This window comes from Cyprinodon variegatus, unplaced genomic scaffold (assembly GCF_000732505.1).
Source record: "Cyprinodon variegatus isolate N-32 unplaced genomic scaffold, C_variegatus-1.0 Scaffold299, whole genome shotgun sequence".
Lineage (NCBI taxonomy): Eukaryota > Metazoa > Chordata > Actinopteri > Cyprinodontiformes > Cyprinodontidae > Cyprinodon > Cyprinodon variegatus.
In genome coordinates this window covers 360,522-384,815 of record NW_015150752.1, presented here as the reverse complement: position 1 = coordinate 384,815, position 24,294 = coordinate 360,522, and the positions used below count along the sequence as shown (strand labels likewise).

Genomic DNA, 24,294 nt, shown 5'->3' with positions numbered 1-24,294 from the left:
ATAGTTTAATCTTTGATAAAGATTAAACTAGCAGTGGCCAGATCCAGCTCTGGACAAGTCTAAGTCTAAATCTTATTTGTATTGGTAGCTGTTCTTGAAATACATATGTCTCTCATATTTTTGTGGGAAATAACAGAACAGGTTGTTTCTTACGAATAAATGAGCCGATTAAGTTTTCATTTCATAATTCTTATTATAATGTTAAGGGTCTTAACTGTCGATCTTAATAATATATATAATAATATGATAATTAATAAATAAATAGAAATAACTAAGTAAATTAAAATGTAATAAATAATTGATAATAATAACGGTTTTAGTCTGTTAACTCATCTTTTCAATTGAACTTCAATGTTTAGTTTTCTCACATGAGTATCTGAGAAACTTTGTTTTAGCTTGAATGTTTTCTTTGGAACTGATAGAATGAACCCAGTCCTTTATCTTAGATTAAGGACTGGGGTGCCCCACCCCCCTGCGGGCCAGGCTCCGCGGAGCAGCCGCCAGGAATAAGCCAGTACCCGCTTGGGCATCCACCCCCAAACACCGAGCACCACCAGTGCACCGGTAAGCCCCAAGTGTCAGCCAGCTGAGGGAGGGCGGATGGCGGGAATGGGCTCTGCACCTAGTGGAGACTTGGGATGTTCTTGTGAGAGGGAGCAGTTCAGACCCCAAAATGACAAATACATCAACACAAACAATAAAATTTTAAAAATACACGCCTTCCCACCCTGATGCCCCCACTCGGAACACATAGTCTCTGTGAAGAGGAACAACAACAAAAAAATGCGGACACACGTTCACATATAACACTCACAACCAATAACCCTAGGACTGAGGACCAGGCGGTGCTGGTGGCCAGTCCCGGGATTACTGGATGACCCAATAGGTGAACCTAAAATCCGGATGGGAGGAAGGGGAGCGGTGTCACCACCATACTAACCCATTTGGTTCCTGCTTCGGGCCTGGCCCCCTACCCGTACCAGAGGACTCCCAGTAAAAGCCCACCCGGGGACGGGCCCACATGTCCTGCACAGGCCACCCAGCCAGAGCTCCCTAAAAAATTCACCTAGCCACTTCCTCCCCCTCAATACCCCATTCGCCCCTCCCTCCACCCCCCTTTGGGGAGAGCAGAAATAACAACCCTGGCACTGCAACAGCCCTCCGCCAAGAGCCTATAACCATAAGCTACTTTCCAAAAGAAGATTTGCAACTTTCCCACGTTGTCAGACTCACCATCGGTAAGTGAAAATGTACGTAAACATATCACTAGAATGATTGACAATTAGGGGGACCACTTAATTTTAAGATCCACCCGGAAAAAGAACATCCTCCTCTATACGTTTAACAAAACAAGAAAGACCTTTACTTAATTTTTTAATGACTGAATTCTGAATAGAAAAAAGACTGAATAGAAAAAGACTCATCTTTGTGGAGAGTTATATCATACAAGGAAAACTGATAAATATTCACTTTTTTTCTTCTATTCTATTGGAAATAAAAGAGGTTGCACTACTAGCAATGTCTCTGGACTCAAATTAAGAAAAAAAACAAAAACAATAACAAACATGTTTGCACGTTTGTTTCACAGCCAAACACTCAATAACAATTTAGGCAGTCGCCATTTTTAAATTTCAATTTTTTCGTTTTCTTTCTGAGTGCCTCGTGTCCACACACCCCCCGGGCCGCTCAGCCGCCGTGCAGCGGCAGTGGAAGTGACATTGCAGCCAGGAAAGAGGTAGTATGTTTGGCTAACATCGCAGTCACAGAGAGGCTGCTGCCATGGGCCTGCGGCTGACCCGACAGACCAAGTCACCCATTATTGTTCAGCCTGCATGCAGCCAACAGTGAGAGGATGTAACAAAGGTAAGAACTGCTTTATTTTTTTTTTTAAACAAACACATTCCGCTATATGAAAGGCTAACCGAACAGGCTTTGCTGCGTTAACTTGGCGGCGGAAGACACTGAAGCTAGGTCTGAATGAGGAGGATACGGTCTGACAGCTTAATGTAGCCCACAGCTGCGATAAATAGCGTCTCTATCTTAGCTGTGGCTCTAAATGCATCGTTTCTCCATCGTGTTAAATTAGTCTGTAACGTCAGCAGCGCGAGCGCGGCTGTGCTAACGGCTCCTTTTATTATATGCAGGTAAGTGAAAGGCACCTCAGCTTAAGCGCGTGCATCACAGTGATTAAAAACCCCAAGTTGTTTGATAAGCTGATGGAGATTTTAGCGTGTTATTATTGATATTCTTATATAAACATTAATCGCTAACTGATGCGCTCGGGATGCTTGAAAGGCCTTTTAAAGCTGGCCGTTGGTTGGGCTGTTGTTGTTTTTTAGCTGTATATAAAACCTTCTGGGAACATTTCTGCATTTCTATTGCAGAATTACTTGAACTACCCGGCTGACCTGTTTATAAAAATAACCAGACTCACTTCAGCTGTTTTGAACAACATGGTGTGGTCAATTTGTCGTATTTGTTTTGGTTATATTTGTTTTTTTAAATGCTGTTTAATTAATCCAAAAACTGCACACCGGAAACAACGTGAATGTACGTCTAGTGACGTCACATTTTTTTTTGCTGCATGTGCAATTTTTTTGTTTAAAATAAAAAGTAATTGAGCACATTCTTTGAGTTTTTAATACAGATATGATGTTAAAATCAAATTAAAAAGGAAGCAAAATTTTTGATTGGAAGTCTAATATGGCTGTGCTCCTTTTGAGGAGGTCTTATGTTCACAGCTTGCAAGGATTTAACTGAGGGGAGGTTATGTGGTGCATCATGCTGGAATCGGTCTTGGATTAAACAAGATCCTGTGCTTGCCCGGTAAATCATCCAGATAAGGTCGATCTTTAGCTTGGACACCATCCTTCTGTCCTGCTTCGCCATACCCAGACTGTCACAGGCTTTGTGGATCAGTTTATAGACTGTATAAGTCCAAACAGGATTACACTACAGACACAAAACACTCTGACCCTCACCAAGCCAGTGCTGGATGACCTCAGCCCAGTGGTACTCATTATAATACCTCTTTGGTGATCATTTTCAAACACATCAAACAAGTTGCCGTAGTGACTGCATTCCATAAGGATGATCTTCACTTTGCTACAAAAAGACTGCACTGTCACCCTTTCAACTAGAACTTGTTAACATGTCAGAGTTAAAAATGAGCCCAAACAAAATAAGTCACCCCACTGTGGCTGTTCCTACTCCCAGTACCATCACTGCTGCAATCAACTGGAGGAAGTAAGGAAATAAAAATACATAGAGTGCTACAGTTATGTGTAGTAATGAGTAACATTTACTCAAGTGATTTAAAAAAACAAACAAACAAACAAAAAAACTGTAACGCCAAGAGATGGTTCAATATTATTTTGATTACTGTATACTTTTTGCTTTACTTGGGTAATATTACTTGTAAGTAACTTTTTTCCTGTGTGAGTATAATTCTCTCTTCTCCTGCAGCTGTACTGGCAAATCACATTACAAATGAAAAATGGTGTGGCTAAAATTACACAGAAACTGATCAGATGAGGACAAATGCAGTTTAGAATATGAACCGATTAGTCCAAGTTTAAGGTTAAAAGCTGATTGTTATTGTCAGCTGTTTATTTCATTGTTTTCATTAAAAGATGGCTATGGGGTTGAAATGTATAGAGATGAAGCCTTGTGTTATGGCAGTCAGCTTCAGAATCCCTGTCAGAATTTTGTTAAAAGATCCTCTTCTTTCATGCTCTTTATTAAGGCCAGCTGGTTGGCTTCATTCCTGCTTGATTTTTTTCTGATGTCATCAAGTCAATGTAAAGGCAACATGGTTTGTTTTTTGTTTCTTTTTGTGTGCCTTTTAATTTTTATGTTTTTGTATTCAGTGTAAATCCACACTTCTTTACCTAGTTCTGTTTTTAATGTTACTGAAAAGCAAGTACACCTTTGGATAGTAGATGTAAGCCTCTGTTTATTCAAGAGATGTGTACAAGGTCTATGTTGTCAGAAATCTATCACAGTTAACCATTACATGTAAACATGTTGGGTATTTAATAGGTATTTGTGCTCCAGATAAGTTGTTGTGCATGCTATTATCTTGTCAGTGCTGTTGAGATCAACCCCGCATTGTGAAGAAATCAGTAGCCTTTAACACTCTTCCTCATTCTATTTATAACTGAGATCTACAAGTTTGCACTTTGTAATAGCAAAGTCCCCAGCTTGTAGGAGCTCCCCTCGACCCATCCGTACCAGTGTAAAGCCCAGTTAGTGTTTGCTGATGTACCTACAGCTCTGTGAAACCACAAAGCATGATGGGTGCTATCAATACACAAATAGGCTCTAGTAATTCAGTTACAGACTCATTACTTCCTGCTCCTCCCTCCAAAGAAAATGTTCAGCCTTAGATTCAGCTTCTGCCTGAAGCCACATAGAAAATCTTTGTTACTCTGTCTTTTTAAAGCTTCATCTTTTATTCCCCAGGTTACAGGCAGTCTCCTGAGGTTGTCTTTTTGCTGTAGATTGGATTGACCTGAACGTCTTAATCTGCAGATGCTGATTGATGTCCAGACTCTGATAATAAGGGAGATGGATGTTTAGCGAGAGCGCCTCCTCGTTCTCCTGTAAGACATTTATATTTACTGATTACTTGGTTTTAAAAGTGCAGCATTCTGTGCTTCATATCTCATTCCTCTCTGACCAACAGCCAAGTGTTAGATCTGCTGACATCAACAATGTTTTGGAAGTTTGACTTGCACCCATCCTCTCACCTGGAGGCCTTGTTAGACAAGGAGGATGTCACCCTCACTGAGCTCATGGATGAGGAAGATGTGCTTCAGGAGTGCAAGGCCCAAAACAGGAGGTGCATTTGTTGTTGATGTCTTTGCATTAGCACTTTGAATTTACTTTTAAAGGGATCAGGTTTTGCATTCTGCTGGCTTGACTTTATTATTCTTTAATGGGTTTACAGACTCCTCCAGTTCCTCTGCCAGGACCAGTGCATGCAAGAGCTAGTTGGTTTGATCACGACAGAGCCCCCTACTGGCGCAGAAGAGACCAAGCGCTTCAAGTAAGTTAGGTGGAGCAGTGAACTACATTTAATAATCAGATTATTAAAGCTGGTATGTTCCACATTTACACACTAGGGAAACCAATATGCTAAATGGACAAGTTGATTTCTTACTGGTGGATTTTTCCTCAAACATTCTTTCAGGTATTCAAACATAGCATGTGAGCTGCTGACTTGTGATGTTGGGGTGATCAACGATAAACTTGGTAATGAGGAGCCTCTGCTGGAGAGTCTGTATGCCTTCCTGGAGCAACCATCCCCACTGAACCCTCTGCTGGCCTCCTTCTTCAGCAAGACAATTGGGAATTTAATAGCACGGAAGACTGAGCAGGTAAAACACTCCTACAGCAACAACAGGGCAGGCTTTAATAGCAGAGGGCTACATTTATGTGTTTTTGGGATTGAATTAAGACAGGATTTAAAGGATAATCCCCACATAGAGATTAACCTTTACCTGGGATGGCTTTTATTTTTTTCTTCTGTTGAAATGGGAGCATTATAATGGGGCTGGCCACAAATTGCTGTTAATGATTTTGTAAAAGTCCTATTGCAGTTAATAAGGTGTTTAAGCTTACATGGTTTACCAAAGATGGAGAGCGGCATTCATATGTATTCATCCTCACTGATTTAGTACCTAGAAGAGCCCCTTTTTGCTGGTGGTCATTTTATTGTGTCTGTAGCAGCTTTACCTGGTTTGTAGACCAGCTTTATGCCGACTATCAAGTTTGAACATGTTTATACACACACAAGCCTTTTTATCTCTTTATAGCTTTTTATCACTTCAAATCTTCCAGAGCAACTCTTGGCTGCTTCTTTGGGGGCAAGATTTATGGAGCTGTGTCTCTGAAGGTTACATGTTGTGCCATGCTTCCAGGTTCACATGACTTGAAGTTATAGTGGACATCCCTGTGAGATGTTCAAAGATTGGATTACAAGGCTTTGTAACCCATTAACCATCTCAAAAACTGTCATTCCTGTTGTGTTCTTTATGCTATTTGTCCACAAATGTTCTGCGAGGCCATCAGAGCACAGCTGGATATATATACTTGTTGAAACAAACACACACACAGGGGGGTTATTTTGATTGTTTTGTGATTCTTATGGGTGGTTATTTCGATTTCTAGGACTAGATTGGTTAATACAAGTTCTATTAATTGCAAATATTACTTGTGGTATTGGAAAAGGGAACTTGAAGCAAATGCTTAGCACAGTCGGTCATACTTGTCTTGCTCATTTTGTAAAGTTTTTTTCAGAGATTTTATATCAACAGTTTCATTATGGTTTATTGTTTGAAATCATTGTAGCTAACAGGGTTTAGATTTATGTGAAACAGTCCTGCTCAGAGCAACTTTTGCACATCTCAGTCTTATATTATCTATAACATGTTCTCATACATTCATCTTTTTTAACTGTGCTGCACAGGTGATTAGTTTCCTGCGAAAAAAGGAGGGATTCCTTTCATTGGTCCTGAAGCACATAGATACGTCTGCCATGATGGATGTGCTGCTACGCCTCATCAGCTGTGTGGAGCCACCTCCACTTCGACTAGAGACTCTCACTGTACGCAACACATTCCAGTCTCTCAAATATTTCTTAATGACAATGTCGTGTGTGTTGTTTATTGTAATATTCCTGTAATATTCCTATTGTAATACTGTTCCTGTTAGTGGCTGAATGAACAGAAACTGGCCCAGAGACTCATCGAGCTCATTCACCCTGAGAGAGATGAAGAGGTAGATGAGAAAAGCTCTTTATATGGATAAAGATATTGATAAAACAAAGTCTTAAAAGGTTAACTTCTTTACTTACTTCCCTTGTTTTTTTTGTTTTTTTTTTAAAGAGACAGACAAATGCTTCTCAGACTTTGTGCGATATCATTCGTCTCAGCAGAGATCAGGCCAGTCAACTGCAAGAGATTTCGCAGCCAGACCCTCTGCTGACAGTTCTGGAATCGTAAGTCACAGACTTTAACCTGGATGCAGGTTCACTATCGCTAACCTGCTTGTAGAGACAATGATGTGCTTTGGTTACTTTTTTTGTTTTACAGCCAGGAGTGTGTGGAGCAGCTGCTACAGAATATGTTTTCAGGAGAAAAGACGGAAAGCTGCATCGTCAGTGGGATTCAAGTTCTTCTGACTCTGTTGGAAATCCGTCGGCCAGTGTGAGTGAGAGGCTCTGAATAAAACTTGAGCAAAATGGAAAGATTTTCAAAAAATATTTTCAAATTATAATTTCTTTTCTGACCAATGACAAAGCAGCTGACTGTTTTATTTTGTCATAGCACCCATAAGATTTACTTATAGATCTATAAACTTTTTTTTTGATGACAGGGTGGATGGTATAATGGACGCTCAGGGGTTTGAAAGAAGTTACACTGTTAACAGCAGTATTTTGTTGGCTATTCAACCACATCTGATACACTTCCACCAGCTGCTCTTGAAGCCACCTAAGGTACAGAAATAATAATTCAGACTCAGTACAATAAACTAAAATAAAAAATCTTTTAAATATAAGATCTTTAATTTTCTTCTGTTTATCTGTGTATAATATAGCAAGATCCCATGCTGACTACTCTTGGTGTGCTGGAGGAACCACTGGGGAACACACGTCTGCATGTGGCCAGACTCGTGGCCTCTCTGCTTTACACCAGCTCTGCCAGCCATGCAGTCGTGGCACAGGAGCTCTGCAGGCTTAATACTATGGACCTTCTATTGGTGAGACACATATTTGTTGCATTTTTACAATTTCCCTTTTTGTATAGATTACCCATGAGATGTCACATGAATTCATTAGTATTTCATAAAATGTTTAATATGATGATCTTTCATAGCTCTGACTGAGATAGACCCCCAGGTATGTTTTACTTGGTTGTAAAGTAAAATGCATCCACTTTGGGGGGGAATGCAAAATAATCAGTAGGTTTGCCCTGTCTGAAATCACACAGAGGTCAGAAGGGGAAGACTTGGATATAGGCGACAAAATCAATAGGACAATATTACCTTACCCATAGTAGTAGTTCAAAAGGACAGAAAACGTATAAAAAAAAATGGTGATCCTCTTTGAGCCTCCAAAAAACAAGACAGCGAGGGTCAGAAGGCTACAGGAAAGCCAAGCTTGTCACTCTCTTCTTTTATAAAAAAAAATAAACTTCCACAAACTTCACAGGCTGCTTGATAAAATCAAATGTATAAATACTTCCAATACCTTTGTTACTCAGTTTTCCTTTAATTCCCATTATATTTTGTATACATAAAAATTCTATCTCCCCCCACTTCACAGGTTTTGCTTTACATCTCTTTTACATTTTTTTCAAACTTTTAATTATCTGACCCAGTCTAATGACGGACATTATTGTTTAAATTTTATGAAGCAGAACAAAAATCTGCACAGATCTGGATCTGCTCACCCTGCATAGAAGGAGCCTCTCTATAAACTCTATAGTCGGGGTACATGGAATATAATGGCAGCGGAGATTAAAAAGTCAGACTCAACCGGTGTGACCTTGGCTTCAAACTGAAGCAATACTGTATGTAGAAACCACATTATTCCAGTCCAGTTATGTAGTCACATGTACATGCATTGTAATTTGATTCTGATTTTAACAGCACGGTTAAAGACAAGTGTTTTTATGATGAATAAAATGTCCTCCTTTTTCAGGACTTGTTCTTTAAGTACACCTGGAACAACTTCCTGCACCTCCAAGTGGAGCTTTGTGTTGCTGCTATCGTCCGGCCATGTGCTCATGAAATGAGACCGCAGCCTGGATTTGGCTCCCAGGATAAATCCAAGCCCTCTCAAGACACACCCCAAGAGCAGGATACAAGCGAGGCCCCAAACTCTGACCCTTTAGTCACCTCTGAAAACTCTGCCCACAACTTAATGGTGACTCATGTAAGCTTATTTTTAGCTTTCAGACATCATTACGTCGACTCAAATGACCTGACCTTTTGATTTGCATTAATTAAATGATTCTTTCTCTTTAAAGTTGTTCCAACACTGCCACCTTGTCCAGAGGATTCTGGAGGCTTGGGAAGAGAATGATAAAATACAGTAAGGACCTCTGGGATCATAAGGTAATGTTTTGTGTCATGAGCATCAGGCCAGATTTTAAAGGTGTTATGTGTTTGTCAGGTCGGAGGGTGGCATGAGAAGAGGGTACATGGGACATTTGACCAGGATTGCCAACACTGTGGTGCACAACCTGGATAAAGGCCCAGTTCACACTCAGATCGGTAACCTCATCTTAGGTACGTTTGAGAGAAAAGCAAGGAGACAATACAGAAAGGTTATGATAGCTGACTCAGAAATGTAAAAATGATTTGCTCTTTTGGTTGCAGAGCTGCCAGGTGACTACAGGGGGCGCTGGGAAACCTTTGTTGAACAGACACTATCAGATACCAATAGGAAAAACACCATAGACCTGGTAATCCCGGACACACTGACCGTTTCTGAATGTTGTGGGTTCTCATGTGCTCGTGTACTCATGAAATATCATCCACCTCAGCCCTAATAGTCTTTCAATTCACAAGAACACAAGCCCGAGGACGGACAAAGCCCCCGAATGTTGTTCCCACCCTGCCCTCTTTACCGAGCATGTATCAGAGCAGACTCGTCCATTATTGAGATTGACAGCTGTCCCAGCATGCACCGCGGCAGCAGCAGCTTCCAATGGAGCGCTAACAGCGCTCAAAGTATTAAGTTAAAATTTCTCTTTTATGTTGCCGTTGTTCTATAAAAGTACATTTTAAGATCATTTGAGGTGAGAACATGCTTTTAAGTGTCACTATATGGCCCATTTATCATTTACCATTTAGCCTGTCTGCAGCAGCCCTCTCTTGGCATAGCCGTTTGTGAATTTTTTTAATTTGGCAAAATGTTCATTTGATTTGTGTTTATCTGACTGTGTTAATTATTATTCCCCTAATAATGAAAAAATTGTAATTTATTATCTAGAGACTAATAATAACAGGAAATGAAATGCAGCTCTAGTGAGCCAAGCATGTGGTGACATCCAGAGTACGCTTCTGTTCCAATTGACCCATATTTATGCTGTGTGCTCCCGTGCTCCCCAAGTCCATACTTTCCTGTGTTCTTCTCAAGAACATACTTTGCAAGAACACGAGTCCGTACTTGCGTTCTTGTGAATTGAGAAACAGCCAGTGACTACATGTATGGCATTTCATTTTTTTTGAAACACAAATCTAAATGCAGGTGGTAAATTCGGTAATATTGATTTCTTTAGGTTGGAAGTGGAAACCCTCGATCTTCTTCAGAGGATGACATGGAGAGCCCCTTCCCTAAAGAGCTGACAATGCAGCAGGTATGAACAAATAAGCTGGCCAAATATGGTAAGTTTTTTTCATCCGCCATTGTTTTCTAACTGTTGCGCTTATGTGTTTAAGGCTTTTTCGGACTATCAGATCCAGCAGATGACTGCTAACTTTGTTGATCAGTTTGGCTTTAATGATGACGAGTTTACGGACCATGATGACAGCATTGGGTAAATTAACAGACTTTCATTTATTCAGATTGGATCACCATTTTCTGTGCTGAGTGCGGAATGCTTGTTCTCTTACAGTGCAACATTTGACCGGATTGCAGAGATCAACATCAACATTGATGCTGGCCATGACACTGTGAGTTTATCAATGTGCCTATTTTTAGGGCTGTTTTTCTTCTTCTTTCAAAACGACAACTCATTTTGTATGCGTGTGTTTTTTTTTAAATCTTGATATAAAAGGATACTAACTAGCCAAGACTATAATTAAAATGATCCTCCTTATACGCAGGCTGACACAGCTGTTTTTGAGGCCTGTTCTAAGGAAAGGATTCAGCCCTTTGATGATGATGAAGAAGACATATGGGAGGAAAATGAAATCAACTATGCAACTCAAACAAAGTCCAGAAACAGGTTGACAAAATCCTCTAATAAGTAAAGTTTTTTGCTTAATATATACATGGTCCTTTGTTAGAAGGGTAAATTTTCTTAATGTTTGTGCCCTTTTTGCCATGTTACAGTTACAAATGTCTATTCTGTAATAGATGAGCAAGTAATGTATAATTGTTGACCGGAATAAGAAAAGTTTCAAAGTTTTTTTTATAAAAGAAAATGCAAAATGCAATCATCAACTTTGATTCTTGGATATCTAAAAAAACATTTCTAGGAGCCATTTAGATTCAGATGTCCCCTAATTAGTAGCTAGGGTTGACAGATCTCCGTAAATCCGGCTGTTCTGGGAAGCCATCAAAGGTCTGTTAGGAAACAGCTGGGAGCAGGCTGCATATGTAGACTAGGAAACAGATGAGGTCGGTTAGAAAGAGATTTCCAAAACCAACAGAGCAATGTTCAACCCACTCTCCAATATTTGTGCTAGCAGTGTTTCCCATTAATGAATGAGACCGCCACAGTCTCATTTGGGCCGCCACGGTCTTATATAGACACACACAGAGAGAAAACAACAACAACAAAAAGATCTGTCAGTTTATCAGACCATTCCACATAGGGCTGGGCGATAATTCAATAACGATATATATCGATCGATAGACGTGTGGCGCAATAAAAAAAAGCTGGTCGATTAAAAAAAAACGCAGTTTTCCTTCCTTCTCATTGTAGCCTATCATGTAGGTTTATGCTAGTCACTACTTCCTCCCAACCAATCGCAATCGCGGACCCAGGCACGCCGTCACAAAGCGCCGCCCTCTCAAACCACAACACAGAGCACATGAAGATGTTGCAGCAAGGAGAGGCGGAGGAAATTGTTCCAAAGAAGGGTTTCTGTAGTTCGCCAGTTTGGCAGTATTTTGGTCATGGCAAGTCGGACAAAAAACAAACCACAGTCATCTGTAAAATGTGTAGGGAACCAGTGAAAACGCAGTCTGATAACACAACCAACTTTTTTTTAATCATCTCAGCCACTCACACCCGCAGGAGTACGAGCTGTGTAGGCCACCGCGCGCATCTGCCTCGTCCTCCGAGGAATCTTTAGGAATTTCGGGAAAATATATATATATTTTCAGTTCTGGGCAGTTTCCCACGTAGTTCTAACGAGTGAGAGAAAAATGCTGAGGGGCCAGCAACTTTAAAGTAATAACTCAGGTTAAAGCAGGAAGCTAAGCCGAACCAGGTTCAGCTTAGAAGAATGCGGGCGGGGGGCGGGGTGGGGGTGCGTCGATTTATTTATTTGTTATATTTATTTTGGTCACTTTTCTGGTCACTTTAGTTTATTCTTTGTCAGTATTTAATAACATAACTCAGGTCTTTTAAGTTATTTTTCTTTAAAACAATTCTGTTATGGTTAAAAAAGTTGGTTAAATAAATATTTAATTGGAAGTCTGTGTTTGTGTTCTTTATTAAAATTAAATCATTTAGCAATATTATAAAATGTCCAGGCTGAGCTGCACATAAAATATGGTTTCAAATCTTTTCAATAATTATCGATATCGATCAATATGCATTTTTTTTGTCTAAGCTTTTTTTCTATATCGCCCAGCCCTAATTCCACAGCTGTACTTTCATACCACCCGTAAGCCAGCTCCATAGAGAGTCAAATTGTTTATGGCCGTAACCAAGCGACTGGAAGACTGCGCGCCACGCCCATAGATGGTCAGTGGCGGTTGTACTCCCCGGGCGAGACCCACTCCAAGAGCCAGTTATATTTTTTTCCAAGCACACATCCTGCCCTCCTTTATAAAAATGCCACCCGGGCTGCCCCTCATGCAGTGTTGCCAACTCAGCAACTTTGTCGCTAATTTTAGCGACTTTTCAGACCCCTCCAGCGACTGTTTTTCAGAGAAACGACTAGAGACAAATCTAGCAACTTTTTTGGTGTCACTGGCGGCTTTTGGAGACACTTAGGTGAAAGCATGTATCGTTCCTACTCATGTCCTCCATCGGCAGGTGATGCCATGGGGCGCCTCCCCGTCCCAAAGCCCTTCTCCCGCTTCGGGAGTGTAATAGTAAAATATTATTTGGTCTGAAATGTTTTATCTTAAAATAACGCATTTGATTCACACACCATTGTGTTTTCTTCTCAGATAATGATTTGTAGGCTCCTTAGTGAACCACAAGTGAAGAAAGAAAAAGTAAAGAAAAAAAAGTGGCCTCAAAATGCACTTAAAGGGGAGCGCTGTTTTTTTGTTTTGTTTATTTTTTACATTGGGCCCTTGATTTTACGTTATTACATCATGTTCTACTCACCCATATGAGTTTTGTGTCATTTGGAGCTGTTCTGAAGATATTCCGTTCGGTTATATCAAAGTAACGTCTTCCTATGGGCAACAACTTGAAGGCACAAACTAAACAGTTCATAATGTATTCTTTATGGTACGCCAGCATTCATAACATGTAGGTGAATCACTGTCCCCCAGACATCCGCGGTTATATTTTTTATATTTATATTTTAGAATGCATGGTAGCCGGCGCGCGCAGATGACGTCATACACACTCCACTTTGTTTTAAAAAAATATAAATTTCCTTTGCCGCATGTCTCTCCTCCTCTCCCATGTAAAAATACATTAAATGCATGTTTTTTTTGTTTTTTTTTTATGAGGTTCGGTGGCTCAACTTCCTCCCAAAGCCAAGTAACCAGTCAGACATGTGAGAAAAGGACAGCTTCCAGCACTGAGGTTACTGACCGACCTGCAGACTCTGATTCTGAGGAGGAAGATAATAAAGATGACTTTGATCCGTTTTCAAGTCAGGGGCAGACAGACGCACCTCCGAGTAAGACACTGGTGCATGTTTTAACATGTGTACGTTATGCATTTATGCTAGGATATGTGTCCTAGTTTTACTCAGGATTTGTTTGATGTTCTTGTCCTCAGCTTCTAGCTGGGTTGCAGACTTTGGAGAGGTGAACTCAACAGCTCCTGCGGCCGGAGCAGCATTTTCTCCCTGGGACACTCCGGTCTCCCAGCCAGCTGCGTCAGAGGCAGAGGAGAAAGGGTGGGCCAAGTTTACAGATTTTCAGCCTTTCTGTTGGTGAGTTTGGGCTCCCATGAAATATAGTTTAAGTATTTAAAAAAGAATTTGTTTTTGCTTTTGGGATATCGTAAATCATTTTGTTAAAGTAGTGGTTAGCTGTTTTGGACTTTTAATTGATAATTAATGTACTGTCAGAAATGCCACAAAAACATGTTGAAATAGGGCAGTTTTTTTAGGAGTTTGTACACTGCTAAAACTCAAAGTGACGTATACAAAAAGCACTACAATGGCGTTGTAAGGGAAGCATATTTATTTTTTATTTTAGTAATCATATATACAAGTTAGGTGTTCATATTTCATATGATGTCCTGCAGTTCTGAAACGGGCCCCAGATGCAGCTCTCCTGTGGATTCAGAGCTCAGTGGATCCGACGGCACCAAACAAAACCCAAACCGTAAGTTTATTATTATGTTTGCCCTGAAAAATACCTGGCATGTGCAGCACTTTTTTTACAACTCTGCATGTGGTAATGAACATACTGGTTCCAACATTACAGCCCACTGTAGATGTAGAAGAGCTAGCAACACAAGCAGCCAGCTTTATCAGTGCCCAAATGTTACCCCTAAGAAACTTAATCAACCCTTTACTGATTGTTGCATCCTCAAACAACCTTTTGTAGCTCTACAGTTGGAGACAGGAGCAGCATCCTAGCAACATTATTCTAGACACCATAATCCTAAATTTAGAGGCGAGTACAAAGGACTTGGCAGAAGTTATTTTCTATCAAAAGAGGTTCACCTGCAAGGATATTGCAGCCTGTAGAATTACCTTAAAAGTCATAGGGAAATCATATTTAAATGTCAAATCATTCTGGCTTAAACATGTATATAAATGTACTCTTTATCAGACGATATTGTCCCACAATTTAGAAAATTTCTATAAAAAAAAAATGCTGTCTTAAAATATGTTTTTTTTTGGGGTTTTTTTGTTTTGTTATCTTATTCAGGCCAGTTTCTTATATGTCAGCCTGTACACCTAAGTTCGGCCAATCATATATCAACGGTCATCTGTTAATCAAATTTCTTCGGTCATAGCATCTTGATTCATATGCAGCTAATATACGCAACGGTTGAAATAAGAATCATTTACTTTCCCATTAAGTTATGTCCCAGTGTTCACGGGGATGGACGTCCGTGTCTTCGGCTGGCGTAGAGCTAACAGAACTGGCAGCGTTGCGAGGCAAGGGCTCAGACATGTACGGCTGTAAGCCTTCTACACCAAACAAAGCTTCTGCTGCCCTGGCGACCTCTTCGAAACGTCTTCATCCACCCTTTCCTCTAAATAAAAACTGTATGACGAAGGAGAGTCATCCATGACCTCCGACACATAACTCTCCTCTTTCATGTTTCTGCTGTCCATAGCGTTCCTTGACAGTGTCATTTTTTTAAGTCACCAATTAGGTGCTACTTGGTCCCAATGTAATCTCCCATTGGAAACCTACTATCACTAAGTTGCTAACTGGTTATAAAGAAAATATATCTTTTAACTTTGGAGAAAGTTAGGGTAGCTGATATTGCTTTATTGTTTATTTGAAGGGCTTTTTTGTTTGAAATTATCTTTGTTGAAGACCTTTTTTAATTTTATTTTACCTTATCTTTCCTTCCAAGCTTGTGTTTGGAGCGCTTGTGTGGCAAGAAAAGCTCCACTTGTGGCATCGGATAGTTCCTCCTCCAACAGCTCAGACAGTGATGAAGAAGAAGGAAAGACGGAGTCCACTTCCAGTGAGACCGTCACAACAGAGACCATTACCACAGGTTCAGGGAAGGAGACTATCCGGCTGACTGTAGATGCCAAAAATGAGAGGGCAGTCTTCACAAGGTACTCATTCTAGTTCACTAAGAAGAAGCAGCTGTCCGTTTGTGTGTCCACCTTGTCTTACTGCCCATCCTTTTAGGGCCCTTCTGTCCTTTTCTAAAACTTATTTCTTCACTATTCTGCCTCTTCATCCTCTATCCTAACCCTATTATCATGCACCAACCTTGTGTTTCCTCCTTTTCCTGTGTCCCCTTCGTTCCAGAATTTTCCGACCTGCGTACAAACGGTATGTCGTACTCTAGGTTGCCTGTGCGACTTGAGGAATGTCGTCCTGATCGATTTTAACTGCTCTTGTTTGCTCGTTTCATTTCACAGGATGTGGAATAATATTTCCATTTTGCCATTATTCTTTCTAGTTTCAGTTCAGATGAAGAAACTAACCTACCACTTGCTACTCAGGACTTTTATTATTTGGGGATTTCATTGGGATATGACAGAAGCTTACTGCGATTGGAGATCATATAATTTGATAGTTGTGTTATTATATAGCTCTGCAAACTACTAACAGTCTGTCAGGTAGCATGCTAATCTAATATTTCCTCCATTTTGGTTGATTAACATTCTAACAGACTGGTTCATTAGGAAATGACTAATAGTGCATTGAACAGCATGCTACAGTTCATTAGATGCTACTTTGAATTGAAGAAACAAACCATATTAAGTAATCCCTATATCTTTCATTAATTTCTTTTTCTGTTTGAAACAACAATAAAAATACAAGGAACAAATTTTTTTTCTAACTTAATTTCCTAAAATAATGTAGAAAAGACTGAAAGCAGTTCAGTTTTTTACCTACTAAATTAAAAATGAATAAAAATGTACACTGTGCATGAAATTATATGAAAAGAGGACCATTACAATAAAACGGTAAAAAAAAAAAATTAGGTGTTGGCTTACATCACATCATATGTCAGTCTAGACATTCTAATGGTAGCCATTATAGTGGCAAGCTGCTAATAAATAAGTAGCCTGATAAATGTAATGTTATCATATTGGCTGTCTTTAATGGTTTATAATCATGGTTTATAATCATTCTAAATAATGAACAAAGCAACAAAACTTAACAACTCTCTGATCTTCATAGGCTTAGGATGATGCTGTGCCTGCACTATAAAAAGGAAAGTAATTTTCTGAATCAAAAGTTAACCTTTCCTGTCTGAGCCAATCAGAGCAGAGCTGTCTGATCAGAGTGAGGAAAGAAAAGAATTTGAAAGGAGCATCGAGCTGCTCTGTGATCAGGTGCGTCTTAGGCTGCTTGAATGTTGGATGTGTGGCAGGGGCGTCACAAACCGCTGTGAGTTTCATTGTTATACTTTGAAGTCTATACTACAAAGACTGAAAAATAATTTGAGCTTCCACATTGTCTTCTTTATGCCCCATATTCTATGATGAGAGGAAAGAAGACTCTTTACTGAACTTCTTTTTGAAAGGACACTGACATTTGATGAACATAATAATCTAATAACAACTCTTGAATGAACGATAACTTAATTATTCATTTGATTTTATAGGGATTGAAGAGTAGATTGTGCAGCAGATCAGCTGATTTTGTTTTCTATTAAATAAAACCGACTTGCAGCTGCTTAGTTATTTTTAATAGCGCTCATACAAATAAGATGCTATGACTCTAGGTGACACTCAGCTGATCTTTTTGAGCCTGTTTGTTTCTGCTGAAATAACTGAGATGTGTTGGTTTCAGCGGTTGTGTCCTCCTAGGACGCGGTCTACCTTGACTGGGTCCTTCGAGGTCTGTGAAAATAAGGAGCCCAGAAGAGTTTGGCTATGGATTCAAACAGGTCCTGCCTTCTTTGTCTTTCACCGCACGTACGATCTGTTGCATTGCAACCGTTACAGTTGACACGCAAAGCAGGCAAAAAAATGGATACCAAACTTCTCGCTACTGTTCAGGATGCTAATAACATTTTCGAGTAGTTTCAGCAGCAGTACCGTCGTCACAAATATATTTACAGTCTCTACACTGCACAGGTGTTGGAATCTGTGCTTAAATGTCAACCAAACCCATTTGCACAGGCATGGAGCAGCTGGCTTGCTTGGACTTGCGATGGAATATGGGATATATATGGCTAGATAGGATACACTGGACAAGTCCTTTAACACGGGCAAAAACAAGGATGGGTCCGTCTGCTGCATAACGAGGTGTCTTCAAATCTGAACAGGCTTCGGCGCCGTGCTATGATGTAATCAGCCGACTAATCTGGCCTTCCCAAGACGCAGCCGCTGTATTCGAACTCAGCAAAAATTTTGTCAGGTTACAACCACAAACTTTGATATATTCCATGTGATAAACCCACACTAAGTAAGAATTTTGACGTAGAACTTACTTTCCATTTGTAGTCCTTTTTATTTACAGACACCCCTAAATAAAATCTGATATACCAACCCCAGAATAATTCTGCTCTGATGTTGTTTATATGTGAGCAAACAGCATTAGAGAAGACCAGGGAACACTTCAGAAAGATGCTGACACAGAGATGGAGCTTTAGTAGAAGGATTTGGATCAAAGCATATTGATGTAAGAACAGTCCAGTTCAGGGGTGGAAAATGTGGGGCTCTTGGACCGAAGGCAGCTCTTCTCTCAGTTTTGTTTTGTGTGGCTCACTCAACAGGATTAATATGTCAAGGTTTTCATTTTAATCAGTTTATGGTGTACTTTATGTTGAAAAATCTTTTACTCTCCTCCGCTTTGCTTCTTTCAAGCAAAGACAGCAGTTTATTCCGCTTTTTTGCAGTTATTTCAACTGAATTACTACTAACATAGATAAATCAGAATGTCTTATCACTTCATGACACGAGTCCTGTTTGCTTATTGAAAGGAAAAAGGAAACAAAATTTATAACCTGAGCTTCTTGTCTGCAGATAATCTACATATCCATTTAAAAAGATTGTGAGGTTAAGACACCATTAAGTTTAAGTGAAGTTGGAGTTTCTAAAGCATAAAAACCTTGAACCAAGAAATGTAGTAACAGAGTTCACTCTTTACTGCACTTTCACATGGATTTCACAAGCATCTTCACCATGAGGCTTGCTTAGATACAATCTGGATCTTTTAATATATATAATATTGTTCATCATTTATAATGAAGTAATTAGAGGTGAACAGCCAGAAATTGTATTCCTAAATAGTGTTACCAAAGTATTATCTAATTTGAATAAAGTAAAAAATTACAATGCAGTAAAAATATAATAGAAATATATACCCTAACTTATTGACTCTGGTGGTCAATAAGTCAGGGAAGGTAAAGCTACAAGAAGATATGAAATGCAGCACAGAAAATTTTAATCTGAATGGATTATCTGTTGCAGCTTGGTCCGAAGACGACAAAGGGGCTCTGCCCTCTGTGAGGATGCTGACAGGCTAAGGCTGTTTTTTTATGTTCAAAAAATCAGTTAAGAAAGGAGATGAACTCATTTGAAAACATAAAAATGTTTATATTTGTGTCTTAAGACATTAAAGTTAGTAAAAATGTGCTCTTGTTGCTGAACTGGTTGGCCACCCTGGTCTAGTCAAGGTGTCGAACCAAACCAAGTTAGGAATTTTTGCAAGATTTAAAAATGTATTTTCTCAATCCATTCTTGTTAAACTTGAGCATCATTTGGGTCTCTGCATGTAAAGCTGGTCTGGCTCCACCCTGAAAGTCTCCCTATTGGAACTGCTTGGAAAGCTGCTTCTACAAAGTATTGATTCAAGACTGCTAAATACAAATGCACATCACTATTTTAGATATTTACTGAAAAAAAAAACATTTGTATAAATTTTCTTCCATGAAGCAACTCTGTTCTGCTTTTTTTGTGTCTATTGGTAATATCTCAATAACATGTGGTTTTCAATTATGAAACAAAATTTCAGTAGGTATGAATACTGAAGTTACAAGACAAAGTGAGAAGTAGTGTCTGGTTTCTACGTATCTACAACAGTGCTCCAATCTTTATCTGATTTATTTAACTTATACAGTGATAATTTTGTGGTTAATTTTCAGCGAAGCAGATAAGGTACCCATAGATGGACTCTCAATCAAGGCAAAGGAGAAAGATGGAGAAAAAGAAAATGAGAAGAAACATGGAAACGGTTCCAGCACAGTCGGGGCAGGTCCAACCAACCAGACAGCTGCTGTCCCACAGTGAGTATTTGCCGTTTAAATGCTGTTGTGGTCTGCGGATTGTAGATGGAAAAGGATAAGACTAACTATCTGTATGTAGTACAGTCTTATCTTGATGTGAAGGAATTTTAGTCAGCATGAGGTAATCAGGTAATCTAATTTCTTAACTTAATGTCCTCGACAGAACTTCAGAATAGTAGAAATCAAAGAGGTTGACTTGGTAATAATGAAAAAAGGATCTATTGAAAAGAATCTAGATCTATTTATAGTCCTAATCTCTTTGTTCTAAGCTAAGTGAGCTGCTGGAATAAAGATAGACTACATGCTTAATGAACTTTCTTTGGAAGCGAGTCTTCCTGTATAAACAGCATCTGGGCTTAGAGTCTGTGGCAGTGGTCCCCAAACTTTTTTGGGTCAAGGTACCCCTACAGATTTTTCCACCCAGCCGTGGTACCCCTAAACTGATAATGATTATTTGACATTATTTGATAATAATTATTTTTCTGTCATTTTTTCAAAGTAGTAAAGAAAACATAAAATGAAGCCCCTCGTCTTAGAATATATTTGCTTACATCAAAATTAATGTACAAAATTGTTAAAATGTAAAAAAGTTCATTCAATATAAAACTCTCATCAATCTATGAAAAAATCCTGCGGCACCCCTGTAGTGACCCCGTGGTACCCCTAGGTGCCGCGGCACCCACTTTGAAAACCCCTGGTCTGTGGACATGTTAGCTGCTGTCCGCTCTGTTTTAACCAGATTCTGTCATGTTGTGAAACCAGACAAGCGTCTGTCTGCTCTAACCTCTTTGAGCTCAGTGATTCAGAAGCAGCAGTGAAGCATATTTCCAGAATCTGTAGTTGTTTTTCTCAATGGATAGATGATTGCCAGTTATTTAATCACTTCAGTCTGGCCACATTTCTTACTTGCATTTTGTCCAAAGGTAAAAGGTGAACTTGGGATGTTATCATTATGCAAGGTATATTTTAAAAATGTTTAATTTGGAAATCTTATTAACATTGATGTTTTAAAGGGTATGATGTAAATTTATGATTTAAATGTATTTAAGTTTCCATGGAAACGATCTACTCTTCTGAACTAAATAAAACTGAATAACTGTTATTATTTCTATGCAGCACATCGTTTGTGTTTACAAAATAACATTATTCCAAAACTTTCCAGAAAACATTTATCTGTAGTATTATTATTTTTATTATTATTATTTTTTTAGTTTAGCTTATTTTTTTGTATTGAATTTGTGAAATTAACTTTAAATACTTTGGTGTCTATTTGGTGACAGATTTCTGCCATTTTCCCCTTAGACGATTGTCCCTGCCTCTGAAACAGACATTAACTCGTTGATTCATCCCAGCTGAGGTTAGGGTTAGGTGAGCTCTTTGATAAAATATTAAAAAGAGCACACTATTGATTCTTTTTTTGTAAAAAAAAAAAAAAAAAAAAAAATTCCTATAGAGCAGATTCCTATTTATTGTGTAAAGCAGTTTAATGTGCATTGTTGCTGTAGTCATTGACTTCCCTCGGCTGTTGGTGTCTTTTTAAAGACTGATGGTGATGATGTTGTCATCAGAAGCTTGGCTTCTCAGTGTCCATTCAGATTAAGGACCTCAGTCGCTAAATCCCAGATCATTGGTGGGTGTGTATTTAGGCCTCCTGCTTGTATCCCAGTGTTGGATGCTTAGCCTGCTTCTCTGACTTATTTAAACGACATTTTTTTTAAACAGAATTTAGCTTCAATTTTCAATAAAAGAAAATCCACCATAGATAAAGATCATTGCCGTGTTTATTTTTATTTTTTTTTATTTGATGCTAATTTCCATTTTATTTAAATATTTTAGTTTTTAATCATTTAGATCCCCTTTACTCCATTTGGTTGATAACAAGTGGTATCAGTAAATCATTAAAACAGACTTAAATTCCCGTTTGTTTGTTTTTCTTCTTTTGTGTTACAGAGAGATGCAGTCTCCTGCTAACGGACCTGCCTAACATGGCGGCTAAGTCCATCTTTCCACCTTTTTGTTCAACCTGCAGCCATACCCCCCCCCTTCTTTGCTTCCAGTTAGCAGCACCCCAATGCCCGTTTGTTGTGTCTGAAGACATGTAAGTGAATAAAGATCCTCTGTTCTGAGGTCGAGCAGCTTTAATGCTGGAAAGCAGGTATCCACACGAATAGAAATCAACGTCTCTTCCGCGCCTCCATGACATGATTACAACTGAGGTGCGCCAAGGCGAAAATGGTTTTGTAGAGCATTTCATTGTGCCAGACAGCCCAATTTAACTTGTTTTAATTTCAGGATCTCAGATTAATTGGGTCTTTTTTTTATCTAGCACAGGATGTGACTGTTTACACTTTAGTAATGAGAGCTGCATTGTAATATTCAGCCAGGATGCTTGGCTAGTTGCCATTTTCATCACCACTGACGTTAGCCAACCATGCGCAGACATTTTATTCTAAGAAATGTAAGCGATAATTATTTGTATTTGCTGCTTTAATTATTCTCAGTCTGTTTTCATTTGCTGTAATCACTGGGAAAGAAATGTTTGCACTTAGACTATTTGATTTTGAGAGAACCGTGTTTCACTTCTGAAAGTTAATATGTAGAAATGTGTGAGTGTGGCTGTGTGTGTGCGCGCTTCACATACATGTGTTTGTAGACATGTGTTTCTGTGTGTCGAGCTCTGTCTGCGTTGCAGAGTGTTATTCTCAGGTTTAAGGAGAGGTAAGAAGATACAAAGAAAGCACACCTGTGTAACACACACTTACACACAGTTCCATACACACATGTATAAAACCACCATATCCACAAACACATGCACAAAAAAAATATTAAATGGAAAGCAAAACAGGAAAAGAACACATGGTGATGATGTGCACATACCCGTTCATACCGCCCCTCAGAGGTGTTTCCGTGTAATATTGTGAATTTTTGAACCTGTATTAGGTTGTGGCTATTCTTGGTAATATGTAAACGTAACATCAATGTAAACATTATATATAAACATTATTATATCTATTTTTGGAATAAATCCGATTTGTTGAAATGAGCTCGTTTTGCAGGATGCGGTGTGCGCGAGTGTATTTATGTATGCGTGTTCTGTTGAAAGGCAATAATAGCGTCTGTTTCTTCCATTAACGGGCCAGCATCAGTTCCTGTTTCTTTGCTACTTGCTTCCTATATGGAAGTATAGGACGGAGCATGATGTGAATGCATGTCAGTAGACTGGAGGATGTCTTCCGCAAATAAGAGTCTCTTATATAAGATGATTCTGGTTCACTGCAACTCAAGTTGTTTTACCTTAAAAGATTAATTCTGATTGTAAGAAGGGAGTTATACAGTACTGCCTGACCAACTGTCAGACTCTGTTTAGCCATTTTATACCAAATTTGTTTCCAAATATTGCCTTCTGTGGCCAGACAGTTGCTACCTATAGGGAAAGGTTTCATTCCAGCTTAATTTATTGAGGATTGAAATATTTTTTCTGTATTATATTCATGGTTTAAGGTGAAAAAAGGATGAATAATGATATCCTTTATAATTTAGTTTTATTTTGCTTCACGGTTTTGTCACCTTCTATCTTATTTAACAATAAATTGGAATATAAAGTGTTAAAAAAATGTACAGTTAAATGGAACTATTGGGCATTTTTGGAATACTTATCTTCATATTTCTTCAAAAAAAAATGGCAAAAACAGAAAATGTGTTGAACTTTTTTGGTATAATACATAATCTGTTTGCAGGGATGGAAAAAATGTTTGCCAAGTAAAATGGGGATTGGAAATTAACCAAAATGAAACATAAAGATATCCTGCAAAACTGATAAAGAATGCCATCAATTTCCCAACCTAAATGTTTTATTGCAGATAAAATATTTAGGTTGGGTCTTCTGAGATGAGCTACAGCTAAATGTTAGAGTTAAATGATGCTCCCAAGGCTTAAACTTTTCTGCAGTTTCTGTGGACATAATCTAACAGAAAGCAGATATTCATGGATACAAATGTCCAAAGGCTCCATGTTTGGTTCTTTTGCACAGATTTACTGCACAGATTTTATTTTGGAAGGAAAAAGGTCCAGTTTTTTTCAGATATAATGCAGAGCCCAGTTAGTCAGACAGATTTATGATTTATTGCACTATGGAGGACATAAAATATCAGCATTTTCCTCAAGGCTGCTCTGGGAGGTCAGGGCATTCTTTGTGTACTTCAGTAGTTAATCCTAACCAGTATGGATCATAACAAGAACTAAAAAACTTTGGATGCGAGTTGTTTTAAACCAGAATAATCTGTTAGACTGGCCATCTTCAGTTTCC

At 38.9% G+C, this 24,294-nt stretch overlaps 1 protein-coding gene across 5 annotated transcripts; it reads left to right on the top strand.

Moving 5' to 3' along the window:
* The first annotated feature begins 1,705 nt into the window (after nt 1–1,705).
* ppp6r2 (protein phosphatase 6 regulatory subunit 2) lies at nt 1,706–23,791 on the top strand. 5 transcript variants are annotated; one of them, XM_015384000.1, is made up of 26 exons: nt 1,706–1,863; nt 4,534–4,604; nt 4,688–4,843; nt 4,952–5,050; nt 5,195–5,381; nt 6,473–6,610; nt 6,718–6,783; nt 6,891–7,003; nt 7,098–7,211; nt 7,381–7,501; nt 7,603–7,764; nt 8,708–8,941; nt 9,036–9,100; nt 9,182–9,297; nt 9,388–9,473; nt 10,293–10,370; nt 10,453–10,550; nt 10,629–10,686; nt 10,840–10,961; nt 13,601–13,773; nt 13,875–14,031; nt 14,349–14,428; nt 15,642–15,852; nt 16,052–16,075; nt 19,848–19,988; nt 21,939–23,791. In XM_015384000.1, the coding sequence occupies exons 3-26, from the start codon at nt 4,716–4,718 to the stop codon at nt 21,970–21,972; spliced, it is 2,805 nt and encodes a 934-aa protein (XP_015239486.1). In that variant the 5' UTR covers nt 1,706–1,863; nt 4,534–4,604; nt 4,688–4,715; the 3' UTR covers nt 21,973–23,791. The 5 variants fall into 5 exon arrangements, with proteins under 5 accessions (XP_015239486.1, XP_015239489.1, XP_015239487.1 ...); XM_015384003.1 differs by having other exon boundaries at nt 1,708–1,863; nt 4,465–4,604; nt 13,875–13,995; XM_015384001.1 differs by having other exon boundaries at nt 1,709–1,863; nt 4,465–4,604; nt 8,708–8,932.
* Nucleotides 23,792–24,294: the final 503 nt, after the last annotated feature.

Excerpts from the sequence above, each read along its gene's own strand:
- ppp6r2 (XM_015384000.1), top strand. The coding sequence starts at position 4,716 with ATGTTTTGGAAGTTTGACTTGCACCCATCCTCTCACCTGGAGGCCTTG. Across the intron at positions 7,502-7,602 it reads TGCTCTTGAAGCCACCTAAG|CAAGATCCCATGCTGACTAC; the intron begins GTACAGAAATAA and ends TGTATAATATAG. Across the intron at positions 7,765-8,707 it reads ATACTATGGACCTTCTATTG|GACTTGTTCTTTAAGTACAC; the intron begins GTGAGACACATA and ends CTCCTTTTTCAG.